Source organism: Canis aureus, chromosome 12 (assembly GCF_053574225.1).
Source record: "Canis aureus isolate CA01 chromosome 12, VMU_Caureus_v.1.0, whole genome shotgun sequence".
Classification (NCBI taxonomy): domain Eukaryota; kingdom Metazoa; phylum Chordata; class Mammalia; order Carnivora; family Canidae; genus Canis; species Canis aureus.
In genome coordinates, this window is record NC_135622.1 from 9,040,020 (window position 1) to 9,057,124 (window position 17,105).

The following is a 17,105-nucleotide window of genomic DNA, read 5'->3' on the forward strand; positions in this document are numbered from 1 at the left end:
TGTCCTCAAACCTTTAGTTCACACTAGGGAGCTACCCTGGCCAAAGATCTTCAGTTGTCTGAAGAGTACTAGGGTTAGACCATGGAACAGCTGAAAAGGGAAAGAGAAGGATCCCTCTGAAGGGCAATAGGGGAAATCTCTCACCCTTTTGGGCAAAGTTGATCTGAGGGTCCCCCCTGGGTTTCAGATCCTCACCAAGGAATAACCTCAGCTGGAGGTCATCAGTTCCTGAAGGAGTGCTAAAGTCTGTCCACTGAAGGAAAGTTCCAAGAAATTCCTGGAGAATCTGAGGAAAGCCCTGGACCAGCAGAAGGTCTCCATAGGGCCACGAAATGTGGGGCAACCCAACTGGGTGGAGGCTGGCTGCAGAGGCAGTGAAAGAATTCACACAAAACAAAAGAGATAAAAGTTTATTGAATACCCTGCCAGTGAGCAGCAGACAGGACAGCAAAGGAGACTATCTGCCACTGATGAACCTTTTAGATGCAAATAGTGCATTAGTTTTCTATTGCTACATAATATACTACCACAAACTTTGTGCCTTAGAACATTCATTTATTATCTCTCAGTTCTATAGATTAGAAGTTTAAGCATGGTGTTACTTGGGTTTTCTACTCAAAATCTCACAGATCTGAAATTAGCTAGCTCATGGTCCTATTCAAGCTCATAGGTCTCTGCTTTCTTGATGGTTGTTGTCTGGGGATGATTAGTGGCTTTTGTCATTTGCCCAGGTGGCCCCATCTATAACATAGTGTTTTACTTCTTTATGGCCATCAGGAGGGAGAATATCTCTCTCACTTTGAATCTCTTCCCTTAGGACAGTCCCATTCCCTTTTAAGTAATCCCCTGATGAAGTCAGGCCCAACAAAGATAATCTCCTTTCTGATTAATTCAAAGTCAACTGATTTGGGGACCTTAACATTAATATGCAAAATCATTTGCCTTTGTCAAATAACATAATTTAATCATAGGAGTGAACTATATCTTATGCATAGTCACTGTTGGGGCCAGGCGGGAAGGGAAACTCCTCAAGATGGCGGATATGCCAAAATGGCTGAAGTTCCTGTCACCACCTCCACTTGGGATGACAGCTTGAGCAGACCCTTACACCTCTCCTTTGGACTTCCTCAACCGAACCCAATGCCCTTCAAACCCCAGAGGAGGAAGTCACCTTTGACTGGTCGAATTGCAATCCTTCCTATGCATAGTGAGGGTCACTCTGACTGGTCGAATTGCAATCCTTCCTATGCATAGTGAGGGTCACTCTGACTGGTTGGATTGCAATCCTTCCTTTGCATATGAGCCAACCAATAGGAAACCGTTCTGCCTTACAACGTTATGTAAACCCCCTACCACCTTGTCTTGGGGCGACTTCCTCGACTCACTCTCTTTCCCCCGTGAGTCGTGGAACCTCGCCCGAGGGTGCCTGCAATAAAATCTGTTCCTGGACCCTCGCTTGCCTTGGCGGTCTCATTTCCGTCTAGTTACTAAAAAAAACTTAACATTTGGTGCCGAAACCCGGGAGGAGATCGAGTCCCTGCAACAGCACAGAGGCTCTCTCCTCTTCCGTCGGACTGGAACTCCGCTCTCTTTCTCTGCTGGGGTCACCGGACTCCTCGCGGTGAGTGTTCCCTGGTTCCCGACCCTCTCCCGGGGCGCCCTGTCCTAATCGCGGCCGCGTCAGGGCAAACCCTCCTCCGCCACCTGGTGGCTCCGCGGTTCCGGGGAGTAAAGGAGACGTCCTTATTCCACGGTGACCACTTATGTAAGCAGCAGCTCAATTCACAGTCGAGGGGACGCCCTCCTCCAAGTCTTGAGCTGATACGGGAAGGAGCCATGGGAACCTCCCAGTCCAAATTCGATTCCAAAACGCCTTTAGGATGCCTACTGGCTAATCTCCGAACTCTGGAGTTAGACCAGGACTTACGAAAGGCGACGCCTTATCCATTACTGTACCGTCGCTTGGCCTCAATATCGGCTGAATAACCAAGCGCAATGGCCACCTGAAGGCACTTTTGATTATCAGATACTTACGGACCTTGATAATCTCTGTAGACGCCAAGGCAAATGGTCTGAGGTGCCCTATGTCCAGGCTTTCTGGACCCTGCGCTCCAGACCAGAACTCTGCTCTAGCTGCTCAACCTTTCAGGTACTCCTAGCCCGCTCTCCCCCGCCGACTCTTCCCCACTCCACCTCTAGAGACTCCAACTTGGCCCCTCCATCCCCCCTCGTGGAGCCTCCTGAAGATCTCTCCAGGCCCCCTGTAAGGGCCCCACACCTGTCTCCTCCTCCCTACCAACCCGCTCCCCAACAACCTGTGTCCCCGACTCCTTCCTCAATCTCCGAAACTCCAGGCCCAGGCCCAGCCTCGAGCATACCCTCTCCAACCGTTCCTCTCCTCCCAGCCCCAGAACCTCAACCACCTTCCAGCCCCCTCCCTTCTCCTCCTATCTCTGCCCGTACCAGATCCAAAAACTCTTCCCCGGACCTGGTCTGCCCCTTGAGGGAGGTTGCAGGGGCTGAAGGGGTTGTCCGAGTCCATGCGCCCTTTTCTCTACAAGACCTATCCCAAATAGAAAAACGCTTAGGTTCCTTTTCGGCCAATCCCGACAACTACATCAAGGAATTCCAATACTTGGCGCAGGCCTATGACCTAACCTGGCATGACTTACATGTCATCCAGACCACCACCCTCACCACTGAGGAGAGGGAACGTATCCAGGCTGCTGCCCGGGGACACGCTGATCAGGTCCACCTGACCGACGCCACAATGGCGGTCGGTGCTCAGGCGGTCCCCGCCGTAGAGCCAGGCTGGGATTACCAAGACGGCCAAGATGGCCGCCGGCGCCGCGACCACATGGTCCGGTGTCTCATCGCCGGCATGCGGGCGGCCTCTAATAAGGCCGTAAATTATGACAAGATCAGAGAAATCATACAGGCCCCTGACGAAAACCCGGCTATATTCCTTAACCGGCTGACCGAGGCATTAATTCAGTACACTCGCTTGGACCCGGCCTGTCCCGCGGGGGCCACGGTTCTAGCCACACATTTTATCTCTCAGTCAGCCCCAGATATCCGCAAAAAATTAAAGAAAGTCGAGGAAGGCCCTCAGACCCCCATCTCTGACCTAGTGAGAATGGCGTTTAAGGTCTTTAACTCCCGTGAGGAAGCCGCAGAGCTGAAGCGACAGGCCAGACTCCAGCAGAAGGTTCAGCTACAAACCCAGGCCTTGGCAGCAGCCCTGCGGCCACGGCTCCAGGAGCCAGCAGAGAGGGGGACCCACCCGCACCCCTCGGGGGCCTGCTTCAAATGCGGGACTGAAGGCCATTGGGCCCGTCAGTGCCCCAACCCGAGGGCACCAACTCGACCATGCCCTCTCTGCCATTTGATGGGCCACTGGAAATCCGACTGCCCTAGTCTCAGGGAATCCTCGGCGCCTCAACGCGGGGGAAGACCCGAGACGGTGAGTCCAGCCTTCCAACTGCTCGGGTTGGAGGACGACTGACGGAGCCCAGCCTCGGCCGCCCCTCTCACCCAGGCCGAGCCCAGGGCCATGCTCCAGGTAGCGGGTAAGTCCATCTCCTTTCTGCTGGATACGGGGCTACCTATTCTGTTCTGCCTTCCTACGCGGGACCTACTCAACCCTCACCAGTCGCTGTTATGGGGATCGACGGGAACTCCTCCACTCCTAGGGCCACACCTCCCCTTACTTGTAGCCTGGATGGGTTCCCCTTCTCTCACTCATTCCTGGTGATTCCCTCATGCCCAGTGCCCCTGCTGGGTAGGGATATCCTCCAAAAGCTAGGGGCAACTATTCATTTGTCCCCCTCTCCTCCCTCCTCACCCTCAGCTCGTCTCATCCTATATCTCTCCACTCCATCTACTCCTACTCCGGATCAATTACCCTTCGTGAACCCCCAAGTATGGGATACCTCGGAACCTGTAGTGGCCTCCCACCACCCTCCCGTCAAAATAAAACTCAAGGACGGTTCCAAGTTCCCCTCTAGACCCCAGTTCCCTATCTCCCTCCTCCATCGCCTCGGCCTCAAACCGATCATAGAACGACTAAAGCGTCAGGGACTTCTGATTCCCATAAGCTCTCCCTGTAACTCCCCCATCCTGCCGGTCCGTAAACCCTCCGGAGCTTATCGATTGGTTCAGGACCTCCGACTCATTAATGAGGCAATAGTCCCTCTCCATCCAGTGGTTCCTAACCCTTATACCCTGCTATCCCATATCCCTCCAAGCACCACTCACTTTACGGTGTTGGACCTGAAGGATGCCTTTTTTACTATTCCCCTACACCCCGATTCCTACTTTCTTTTCGCCTTCACCTGGGAAGACCCAGACACACATACCTCTGGACAATTAACCTGGACTGTCCTACCCCAGGGGTTCCGGGACAGCCCCCATATTTTTGGTCAGGCCTTGGCTGCGGATTTACAACAATGCCTCCTTAAGGCTAGTACCTTACTACAATATGTAGACGACCTCCTCCTCTGCAGCCCTGCCCTCACCATCTCCCAGGATGACACCACCTCCCTACTTAACTTCCTAGGGAGCAAAGGGTATCGGGTCACACCCTCTAAGGCACAACTCTGCACCCCTTCGGTCACTTATCTGGGAATCCACCTGACCCCCACCTCTAAATCTCTTACCGGAGACCGTATCCGCCTCCTACGAGAGCTCCAACCCCCTCAGATGGCAGATGAAATACTTTCCTTCCTCGGGTTGGCTGGCTTCTTTAGACACTGGATTCCAAACTTTTCTATTTTGGCCCGCCCCTTATACCAAGCGGCAAAGGACACTCCCCAGGGTCCTCTCACTGATCCCTCTTCGGTCCGCCGCCTGTTTTCCAAGTTAAGAGACTGTCTCACCGCTGGGCCAATACTAACTTTGCCTGACCCTTCAAAACCATTCCACCTTTACACTGAGGAGCGGTCGGGTTCAGCTACTGGCCTTTTGGCCCAACCGGTTGGACCTACTTACCGGATTATAGCCTATCTATCTAAGCAGCTAGACAGCACCGCCCGCGGATGGCAGCCCTGCCTTAGGGCGCTCGCAGCTGCTGCCTCCTTAACTAAGGAGGCTCTCAAATTGACTTTGGGACAACCCCTCGTGGTTTACTCCCCCCATCGACTTGGGGATCTTCTTAGCCACCGATCCCTGGCCCACCTAACCCCCTCTCGTCTCCAACTCTTCCATCTGCTATTCATCGAAAACCCTCAAATCTCCCTCTCTACCTCTCCCCGCTTAAATCCTGCAACTCTGTTGCCTACACCTTCGCCTACCTCTGAACCCACTCACTCCTGCCCGCAGCTCATAGAGGATCTCACCCCTCCCCACCCTGGACTCTCTGATCAGCCATTATCCAACCCTGACCGTATACTCTTTGTAGATGGCAGCTCCTTCCTGGCTGCGGATGGTCGGAGACACGCCGCCTATGCTGTAGTCACCCCAGAGACGGTAGTGGAGACAGTCCCCCTCCCAATTGGGACTACTTCCCAAAGGGCTGAACTTATAGCTCTCACCAGGGCTCTACATCTATCTAAGGGACAACGAGTCACCATCTACACCGACTCAAAATATGCCTATCTCATCGTTCATACTCATTCCGTCCTCTGGCAGGAGCGGGGATTTTTAACCACCAAGGGGACGCCTATAGTAAATGGACCTCTCATTGCCAAATTGCTTGAGGCCCTTAGTCTGCCCACTGAGGTTGCAATCGTTCACTGTAGGGGCCATCAGACTTCTAAAGACATGGTCTCCATAGGAAATAATAAGGCCGACTCAGTGGCCAGGGAAACGGCCTTAAGTAACCCAATATCTCCCATCCTCTTCCTTAATACCCCTCATCGACCTTTCTACTCTATAAAGGAAACTCAAGCCCTCCAGGCCCTGGGAGGAAAGGCAGAAAGTAAAGGATGGATTTACATCCGAGGGAAGATTGCCCTCCCAGAAAACCTGGCCCATACCCTAATTACTGATATCCACCAATCTCTCCATATTGGCCCAAGGGCACTGAACCAGTTTCTCCAGCCCCTGTTTTACTATCCATCCCTACCTAAGGTGATTGAGGCTGTCCATAGGGCTTGTAAAACCTGCTCGGCCGTAAATGCACAGGGAGGAATCCGCAGGCCGGGGCCTAACCATCAGCTCCGAGGCCATCAGCCCGGTGAAGACTGGCAGCTGGACTTCACTCACATGCCCCGCCATAAAGCCTTTCGTTATCTACTGACTTTGGTTGATACTTTTACAGGATGGATTGAGGCATACCCCACAGCCAGAGAGACTGCAGATGTGGTGGCCACAATCCTCATTGAGCACATCATCCCGAGGTTTGGGTTACCCCGGACCCTACAGTCAGACAACGGGCCGGCATTTATCTCCAGTGTGACCCAACAGGTGGCCGAGAGCCTCAACATTACCTGGAAGCTGCACATCCCCTACCACCCTCAGTCTTCGGGTAAGGTGGAAAGGGCCAACGGGCTACTTAAGGCTCAACTCACTAAACTTACCCTGGAGACTCGCCTGTCGTGGCCCACACTGTTACCTATAGCTCTCACCAGACTCCGGGCGTCCCCCCGAGGACCATCAGGTTTGAGTCCCTTTGAGTTACTGTATGGTCGGCCCTTCCTTATCAACCACAACCTCCCGGCCATTCCTCCACCTCTTTTATCCTATCTGCCTTACCTTACCCTCCTCCGGGCCCTCTTGAGAGCCCATGCTGATGCTGTCATTCCGGCCCCGACCGACAATGCCTCCGAGGAAGCCTCTCCACGAGACTTATCCCCAGGGGACCAGGTCCTTCTCAGAAATCTGCAGCCAGGCTCCCTGCAGACCCGATGGACCGGACCTCACACGGTCATCCTCACCACCCCAACCGCGGCAAAATTGCTGGGACATACGGCATGGGTGCACATCAACAACCTTAAACGGGCACCCACAGGTATCGAATGGACCTCCCAGATGGTGGGACCCACCAAACTCCGCCTGGCTAGGGCTCCTTCTCATACTTCTCCTGAGCCCCCCGATCCAAGCGGTAGAATGTGATTGCATGAAAGGCAGCGGTACCTCGCGCTACTTTTCATCTTATACCCACATGCCCAGAACTTGTTACTCAGGGAAGACACCCATCACCTGTACTTCAAGACATGCCGAAGGAACCTTTTGGATGTCTGAACTTTCTCAAACCAGCCGATCCCCTTGCAGCCGGTACCCCAAGACTGGAACGCCTGCAAGAACTCACCCGGGTATCTGTCAACCAACTTTTACTTCACCCATACTCTCGCCTGCCCACGTCCGACTACCCCTACAACGACGCCCCACCGTCAGCAGGAAGTAGCCAGAGCAGAGTCGACGCCCCCGACACCATTATATAAAACAAAAGGTCGGAATGTTGGGGCCAGGCGGGAAGGGAAACTCCTCAAGATGGCGGATATGCCAAAATGGCTGAAGTTCCTGTCACCACCTCCACTTGGGATGACAGCTTGAGCAGACCCTTACACCTCTCCTTTGGACTTCCTCAACCGAACCCAATGCCCTTCAAACCCCAGAGGAGGAAGTCACCTTTGACTGGTCGAATTGCAATCCTTCCTATGCATAGTGAGGGTCACTCTGACTGGTCGAATTGCAATCCTTCCTATGCATAGTGAGGGTCACTCTGACTGGTTGGATTGCAATCCTTCCTTTGCATATGAGCCAACCAATAGGAAACCGTTCTGCCTTACAACGTTATGTAAACCCCCTACCACCTTGTCTTGGGGCGACTTCCTCGACTCACTCTCTTTCCCCCGTGAGTCGTGGAACCTCGCCCGAGGGTGCCTGCAATAAAATCTGTTCCTGGACCCTCGCTTGCCTTGGCGGTCTCATTTCCGTCTAGTTACTAAAAAAAACTTAACAGTCACACTCACACTCAACATGAGGGGACTGATTATACGTGGCCTGTATACCAGGTGACAGAAATCATGAGAATCACAAGTAGACTATATGATGGATTTATAGGTGCAAAGGGCCTGATTAATAGTTGGTCTACCAAAACAAAATTAAAAATACAAAGTGGATGTACATTTTTGGAGAGCTGAAATCTAATTCCTAAAAATCTAAAAACTTTCTCTTACTAGTAAAGAAAATTCTAAGTATTTCATCCAGCAAGTATTCTTGTTGAGAGGATATTTAGATTGATGTCATCACATTGAACTAATACAATGAATCAATGTAATGTGGGCTTTATTAAGAGCACAATTTCAAGTCAAAGTACATTTCACATTGTATTCTGTTTTACCACTGCAGAAAAATAGACTGTCCAAAAGACTGAAGGCAGTTTAAAGACATATTATTAGAAGAAAAAGTAGAAGAGTTAATAGTATGTAAACTATGATATTAAAAAATAAAGCAATCCTTAACTCCAGGGAAAATGAAAAGTAGTACAAAAAAGGAAATATAATGGTTGTCCTCTTTTTATCTTACATGTGAATAATATTTCAACATCTATAATAATGAACAGTGAGATATATTGAGAATTAGGAAGGAAAAATGTATGTATGTCATGGAAGAAGAGGTTAATCTTCCCTTCCTACTAATTAAAATGGAAAATTCAATAAATTCCAGTATAAAGATGGTAATTAGAAATTTGGAGGCAGAGGATCTCTGGGTGGCTCAGCGGTTTCGCACCTGCCTTTGGCCCAGGGAGCGATCCTGGGGTCCCGGGATCGAGTCCCGCGTCGGGCTCCCGGCATGGAGCTTGCTTCTCCCTCTGCCTGTGTCTCTGTCTCTCTCTCTCTGTCTCTCTCTCTCTATGTCTATCATAAATAAATAAATCTTTTTTAAAAAAAGAAATCTGGAGGCAAATAAAAGTAACAACTGAAAGAGTTGGAAGTGGTTGCTACTGGAAATAAAATATGGTAGTTAGGGATAAAGAAACCTCTTTTTTTCTGATAAATCATGTGGCAATGTTTGATTTTGGAAAGAATACATATTGATAAAAAATAAAAATGAAAGAAGGAAGCTAAATCGTTTATTTAGAGGCACTGAGGGCAAAATAAAGCTTTTTGGAAAGGAAAGTTTCTACTAGAAGGATGTGTATTATCTCACTTAATTGTCAGTTCATTCTATGATACATGATACTTTCTACTGAAGAAATAAAAATCTCAAGAGAATAGTTGCAATGGCCAATGTCAAGCAATTATTAAGAGGAAGTGTGAATTTTCAAATCCAGGTCATTAAAATCATGACTGTCAAGGAGAAAGCTAAATACAATATTCACAGGGAAAGCTGACATCTTAGATGGAAGATGAAACATTCATAGGATTCAAAATGTGGTAACATGAAGGAAAAATATTCCAAGTATAGATAAAAGTTTCAGAAAAACCAGAGTTAGAAAAATGAAGTAGGCTTAGAGGCAAAGTACTTATTAATTAAAAGAGTAGGAAGATGAAATTCAAGGCCATATTATTTTTTCTGATTTATTTATTTATTTATTTATTTATTTATTTATTTATTTATTTATTAAAGCTTTTATTTATTTATTCACGAGATACACAGAGAGAGAGAGGCAGAGACATAGGCAGAGGGAGAAGCAAGCTCCGTGCAGGGAGCCCAACATGGAACTTGATCCCAGGATTTCAGGATCACACCCTGAGCCAAAGGCAGATGCTCAACTGCTGAGCCACCCAGGTGTCCCTTTTTTTCTGTTTTAAATTGTAATGTTTCCCAGCCACCTTTTAAAATTCTTCATATTAACACAAAGTTGGTCATAGACAGTACTAATTGTATTTATCTGGAAGGAAATAGTAATGAGGGTATTTACAACTTACATAAGCATAAACATGTACATAAATATCTACATGTTTATAGATATAATGTATCATTTAACTAATTCCTATTTCTTATCGTGCTTGATTATTGCACCAAACCCCACAGCTGGAGACCAGTTATCATTGTTATGAAACTTATTTAATAGAAGAGAAACTGCTCCTAAAAGGCCATTATAGCTTCCCAAGTTTAGACAGTGGGTAAAAGGTACAGTCAGAATTTTAACTCAGGGCTTCTGATGCCCAATCACAATGTTCTATTACCACATACTGTCTTCTCTAAAGCTGAATAAAGGCTTTTCTATACTTACTCAACACCACCAAGTAAACTAAAAAAAGACAATACCTTACTATTGGGCAAGGTGAGATTGTTCAGACACTGACTTAGGAGTTTTATTCCTAAGTCTGTTCTCGTTGATTAGTCTGAAGTCAGGCCAATGGCACAGATAGAACACAGCGTTTTGACACAATGTTTTAAAAATTCAGCAAAATTCAAACCAAGCAACTGGAAAATTATATTTTGCAGTTGTCAAACATCTATTTAAGACTGAACATCTGAATAAACATTCAGCTATCCAGATGTTTTCGAATGGCTCAACATTTTGTGAAAAGACTACCAAATATATAATCAATTGAATGCTTTGCAAATACCCAGATGTTTTAAATTTCAAACGTAGTCTAACTGTGAATGAGTTTTTTTCCTTCTTTTGTCCCATTTGTAATAGTTAACCTCTCTCATAAGATGCTTGCTTATACATGGTATATATGGTAAGGTACATGGAGAATCTTCACAGTCTCAGGTATGAAAAGTATTAATTTTCTGGCTGGATATTTATATGGCCCAAACTATGTATTACTCATGGGATGGTTATGAAAAATCCTAACATTTCATTTGTTATTAATTAACACTGGCCCACCCACCGGAATATGGAAGCTGATTTTGTTTTCCAAATTTCTCCTGTTTCAAGTAGTGTCTATCCTTTGCATTGCAAACAATTATTATTTTCTAGAAGTCAGATCCTGTCTTCTACCTGTTAGCAACATAAGAGCACACAGAAAAGAGGAGGAAAAACAAACACATCAAGCCATATCCTTCATTGGCCTCTGCCTAATTCTTGCCTTTTTCTTTTCTTTTTTTAAAGATTTTTTTAAATTTTTTTTACTCATGAGAGACACAGAGAGAAAGAGAGAGAGAGGCAGAGACACAGGCAGAGGGAGAAGCAGGCTCCATGCAGGGAGTCTGATGTGGGATTCGATCGCAGGTCTCCAGGATCATGCCCTGGGCCGAAGGCGGTGCTAAACTGCTGAGCCACCCGGGCTGCCCTAATTCTTGCCTTTTTCAAGAGAAAATCAACTGCCAGCTCTCTTATTAAGTTCCTTTGGGAGTTTCTTGGCCTCTGAAATCTATTATCTATCTATCTATCTATCTATCTATCTATCTATCTATCTATCTATTCTTTCATTGAGGAATGAACCCAATGAATGAAACATTGTATAAAGTAATGTAATAAGTAGTCAGAAAGAGGCATAATATTGTAATGCTTTGGAGTTTAAACTCTTCTACTCTTCTTAATTCAATATTCATAGTAGCTTTGAGATATTGGTAATGTGATGCTCATTTTTGTCATAAAGCCACTATAGTTCAGAGACGTTAAGTAGCTTGTGAAGGAGATGGATCTTCAACCCATACCTGACTCCGAATCCAGTGTTTTTTTGTTTTTTGTTTTGTTTTGTTTTGTTTTTCTGTCAATCAAGGTTTCTAATATTGTGCTCATTGAAAATCCTGGGACTTGAGATGTTAATTAGGTGTCCTATGAAAAGGATTACTGTGATTGAATGTTTGTGTCCTTCCAAAATTCCAGTGTTAGAACCTCATTCCCAATGTGATGGTGTTTGGGGGTGGGGTATTTGGAAATTGGTTAGATTATGAGGGTGGAGGTCTCATAAATGGGATTAGTGTCCTTATAAAAGAGTCCCCTGAGAGCTTCCTTTCTCCTTTCACCATGTAAAGACACAATGAGAAAATGGCCAAAGATGGCTATCTGTGTAATATGAACCTGCTCACGCTTTATTTATGCTTCCTCCTTTATTTTATGCTCCATCCCCATTTTTGGTTTCCATTAACATTTTATTGTTTTCTGAGGTATTGTCTTGCTCCTTTTCTGTTACTTTGTTTCTTAATAGTGTAGTCTGAGAATCAGTAGACATCAAGTCTATGGGCGCCTTGATGTTGGACTCCTCAGCATCTAGAACTGCGAGAAATAAATGTCTATTATTTATAAGCTACTCAGTCTGCGGTATATTTGTTGCAGCAACTTGAATAGACTAAGGCAAAGATGTTCTTTGGAAAACTGCTTCTTATAAATTAGTTAACTGCATTTCCCATGCTTATTTGGCTATAAAAGCTTTAGCCAAAAACACATGTAAATTCCTATAGTTCTAAGATTATGTAGAACAAATTGGGAAATGGTGCACTAGCTATCACAGACTCACTCTGAATTATAGCTTATGGTCATTGGTGTCAGTAAATCCTCTTTCATTTCCTTTTAGAAATGTTTTTTTCATCTCCTTGCCATCAGTCAAGATTGAGTGCTCTCATATATTTACTTGATGTGCCTCTTTTGGTTATTTTCTTATTCTTTCTTACCTGCCTAGATTTTATTTCACGAAGGCTGCCTCTTTTATTCTATGCCCCTCCTTTATTCTATGCCCCACCCCCATGTTCAGTTTTCATGAACATACTTTATTTTTTCTGAGACAATGTCTTGCTCCTTTTCTACTACCTTGCTACTTAAAAGTGTAGTTACCAGCAGTATCAACATTGCTTGTAAGCAATGCAGAATGTAAGGCCCCAGAGCATACCTAATGAATCAGAATATACTTTTAGTCAGAGATCCCAGGTAATCCCATGAACATCAAAGATCGAGAAATCCTGCTCTATCATAGCATTTAAGCCCTCCCTTGATTTGTCAACATTTATGTCCTCAAAGTTGTAAAAAGATTGGTTGTGAAGAGTAGGTCTCATGCTGAAGAGTGAATTATATATCGATTATTAAACATTCGTGTTTACACATACATTTATAAAACCACAATTATGTAATTTTGCTGCTACATATCTTTCAAAAGTTCTCCATAAAAGACATGATAAAGTCGAAGTTCCACAGCATGAATGACCTTCATGTTCTGGTTCTGCTTAGCCTGTCAGCCTCATTTTCACCATCTTTCCCCCAAATCCCACTCTTGTTTATGTTCCACCTATACTGACTGACTGGAAATTGTTAGTGTGATTTTTCTCTCGTCTCAGGTACCATGTCCATTCAGCCCTTTCTGCCTGGTATGGCTTTCCTATACCTCTTCACTTGGCCTATGCCTACTTGTCTTTCAGGTCACGTCATAGGTGACAATGCTTCTGGGAATGATTTACTAGTCTTCTAAACACCCTACGGATTCATTTATTTCCTCAATAAATATATGTAATCAGGTACCAGCTATCTTTTTAATAGTATTTAACATAATATATTATAATTGATATACTTACTAGGTCAGAAATTCTTTAAAGATAAGAATATATTCATTCATTTAATAAATATTTATTAAGTACACTCAAATATACATTTTATAAATCGTTCCACACACTGAGGATGAAAATCCTTTATTAAGGGATAAGGGAAAGGATCCATTTGTTACCCTTGGTGTGGTCTCTATGGGATGTTAAAGACTTCATCTTAGTCTTTTTAGGGACAGCTTCAAATCAAAAGTTTCATTCCTATATCCTCCAAGTGTCTTAAAATTTTTTTTAAAGATTTTATTTATTTATTCTTGAGAGAGAGAAGGAGAGACAGAGCCAGAGACACAGGCAGAGGGAGAAGCAGGCTCCATGCACTGGGAGCCAGACATGGGATTCGATCCCGGGTCTCCAGGATCGCGCCCTGGGCCAAAGGCAGGGGCCAAACCGCTGCGCCACCCAGGGATCCCTTAAATTTTTAATTAAAAAGTATAGCTACCATAATAATCAAATTACATATTCTTATTATCTTAAGCAAAGCTTAAAATATGGGTATGTTGTGTTATAGGAGAGATTATATATCCAGGGAGGGACATAGGCTGTAGCAAAAAGGAATATGGCTGTGGGGCTAGATTTTTTGGTACAAATCACCATTCCAATGCTTATCTATTTGACCTTAGAAAACTTATTTCAACCTTCTCAGACTCCATTTGCTCATTTCTAAAGTAAGAATAATAATAATACTTCTAAGTTACAGAGCTACTATGGGATTGAATGAAAAAAGTGCATAGAACACTTAGCACAGGAACTGAAATGAAATAAATGCTCCATAAATGTTTACTATCTCTACTACTGCTACTACTGCTATTACTACTACTACTACTACCACTACTGCTATTACTACTACTACCACTGCTGCTGCTATTACTATTACTACTACTACCACTACTACTTGTGAATTGGATTTACATTTGAAGAAAGTTTTCTAAGTGATATACCATGACAAGAAGGTATTGCTGCTGGTAGAAAAATTGGGGTTCCTTGCCATAATATTGGAGATAATGATTTACCCTCTTTTCTTTTCTAAGAAATCAAAAGGAAACAATAGTCTTTCCTAATTGGAGCCTGCTCAGTTTACCCAAAGTCTCCCAAACCAACTCTAACAAATTGAGGACAGGCAACTACAAGGTTATAAGCAAATTGTCATTACTTCGCAGACCATAGGAAATTCCAAAAATTGTGAAAAAATACAGACATAAAAGAATCTCATTCGACACTCAAGTCCTTGGCTTGGGACAATAACAAGAATGTTCCCAAGGACAGCAGAGACCTTTTCTATTGTTTGACTCAGCATTCCACTCAGGACTTAATGACAGAAGGCATTGCAGTTGTAATTATTCTCTTCTGGGTCCCACCCAGGCTGTCTTCCAACAGCTTCTCTGCAGCCCTGCCCAAGTTACAAGAAGAGAAAAGGCACAAAGGGGGATATTTGTGGCCAGACTGTCTCCAATTAGTCAGAATGAGAACAATGATTAGCCTTTCTTCTGGGCCAGGCTGGAAAAAAATATCCTGCATTTTTGGGTGGGATGGGGAAGGAATTTTTGGCCAATGAGTCAAATTTCAACCAGGAATCTTCAGGGATCTATATTGACTGTGACTTATTTCTCCCAAAGCGGTCAGAGCCCCAGAAACTCATAATAGGTATATGGCCAAGGAGAGGACCATGTGGCTGCTACAACATTGCTTCTCAAAGCCTAGGGCATGTAAAATTTACCTTGATGCTTGTTTTAAAAAAGGAAGATTTCCATCCCCGGGAACAGTCAGTAGGCCTGGAATAGAGCTCAAGAACCTGAAGTTTTAACAATGACCCCTCTCCCTCAGAATAATTATATTTCAGATGATCTACCTGGATGATGGCTGGGGACTGGCTGAGATAAAGCTAACTCTCCAGCTCATACATCGTAAAATTATGCTAAAACATTAATAATTAATAGTTAACATCAGGACTAAGGAATAATGCCCAGAATAAAAGTCAAATACCAGATTCAGTTCTAACTCCTATACCTAAGAACTGAAGATACATAATTTTCTAAGTCCTGTTCTTAAGATGGTGAGAGAAAAACGAAGTTGTTGTTTTAAGTAAATGAGGCACTATGTGTAAATGTGCTTATAAATTGTAAAATGCTCAACGAATATTTTTGCTGTGGTTAATATGACTCTCAGAACCAAATGCATTTTACAGTGGAATCCTGAACACTCTAAAAATTAAGCCATAGAAAGAACTTTTGAATAGAAATTTAAATAGAAAGGCACCTGGGTGGCTCAGTGGTTGAGTATCTGCCTTTGGCTCAGGTCATGATCCTGGGATCATAGAATCAAGTTCCACAGAGAGTCTCTGCCTCTCCCTGTATGTCTCTCATGAATAAATAAATAAAATATTTTTTTAAAAAAGAAATGTTTTTTAAAAAGAAATTTAAATAGAGATTTTAGAACCACTGATAAATAGATTTTCGAACTCACTTGTGAAGGGCTCTCTAGGGTCTCCAAATCTCACTGTGTATAATAGGAATATACATTACAAATATACGCATATATATGCATCCATGTATACAGCCATACATATGTAATGTGTATTACTAATTCCCCATCTGTGGAACCAATAGTTCAAGGCCCCAACATCTTCTATGACCTGAACTCACTCATTACTTTCTCTTGAAGTCCTCAAGTTTCAGTGGAAATTCATGAAAAAATCCTGTAACAACTTTTCCACTTTGTTTTGTGCTTATTAGTCAACTGCTTCTTGAATTATTTTAAGTTGTAAAGAATTTTCTAAGCCAACTCTAAGTTTTTCTAAGTCTAGGGTTACTGGACTGCTGAATTGTTGGGGAAAAAAACAACCCTGTGATTGTGGCTCACCCCAGAATTCTGTACCTCCTGGGAAAATACCTCAGGGCCCAGCACTAGTATTGGGAATTCTCAGTAGGTACTTCTCTGTACCTATGTACTTGAGCAAATATAGGAACCATTTGGCTATAGTGTATGTGAGAGCAGAAAATAAAAATGGGGATAAAAACTGGGGACAGAGAGGGAAACAACGTGAAGAAAAAAAACTGAGAAAGAAGAGTCCCCAAGAAACTCTAGCCAAATACGCTTAATAATTTTTACATCTGGTGGGGAAATAGCCAGGAAAGAACCCCTATGTAGGTGGTGGGACCTAAGGGAATGTCAAGTTGATGAAGCTATCATTCACATGCTCCAGCTTTGGCCCCCCTCACCCGTCCCACTCACATGCTGTTCCTTAGGTCAGCAAAGGATCTCCTCTCTGCAAATGTACCTTTAAATATCAAGGTCCTCTGTAGCCCCAGTGCCTCAGTCTTCAGGAGAGCAGAGGGCTTAAGTCAAAAGGCTGCTCAGGGACAGCCACTACTAATAAGCAGAAAAGTCAAAGGAAATGGATACTTAACCTCCACCATAGCCAGTATATCACACCTCCCTCACAACCGGAGGAAGCCCCAAAGAGACTGAGGCTGGCTGAGTGCTTCCAAGCATGAGTGCTGGCGGTGCTAGATGTTGCTGACAGTTCTATGCATAGACAACTGAGGAAAGCTGGTGGGTGCAAAAGCAAGTCCAGAGTGTTTTTCACCTTTATTAATTGTGCTCTGAAGCAATTTGCTCTAAGCTCTCTCAACCCAGTTTCTTAATCTATCAAATAAAACAGATAGTTTCTGTCCCAATTCCAACAGCATCAGATTGCTAAGAGAATCGGAGTCAATATGAAATGGCATCTG

The 17,105-nt window shown here is 44.5% G+C and overlaps 1 protein-coding gene across 2 annotated transcripts; it reads left to right on the plus strand.

The window, feature by feature from the left end:
* Window positions 1-2,033: 2,033 nt before the first annotated feature.
* LOC144280527 (protein NYNRIN-like) lies at window positions 2,034-7,486 on the plus strand. Of its 2 annotated transcripts, none has more exons than XR_013348926.1 (2): window positions 2,034-2,149; window positions 5,399-5,521. XR_013348926.1 is itself a non-coding variant. In XM_077842668.1 (2 exons), the coding sequence occupies exons 1-2, from the start codon at window positions 3,554-3,556 to the stop codon at window positions 7,051-7,053; spliced, it is 1,671 nt and encodes a 556-aa protein (XP_077698794.1). In that variant the 5' UTR covers window positions 3,500-3,553; the 3' UTR covers window positions 7,054-7,486. The 2 variants fall into 2 exon arrangements, 1 of the variants encoding a protein (XP_077698794.1); XM_077842668.1 differs by lacking the exon at window positions 2,034-2,149 and adding an exon at window positions 3,500-3,569 and having other exon boundaries at window positions 5,399-7,486.
* The last annotated feature ends 9,619 nt before the right edge of the window (window positions 7,487-17,105 follow it).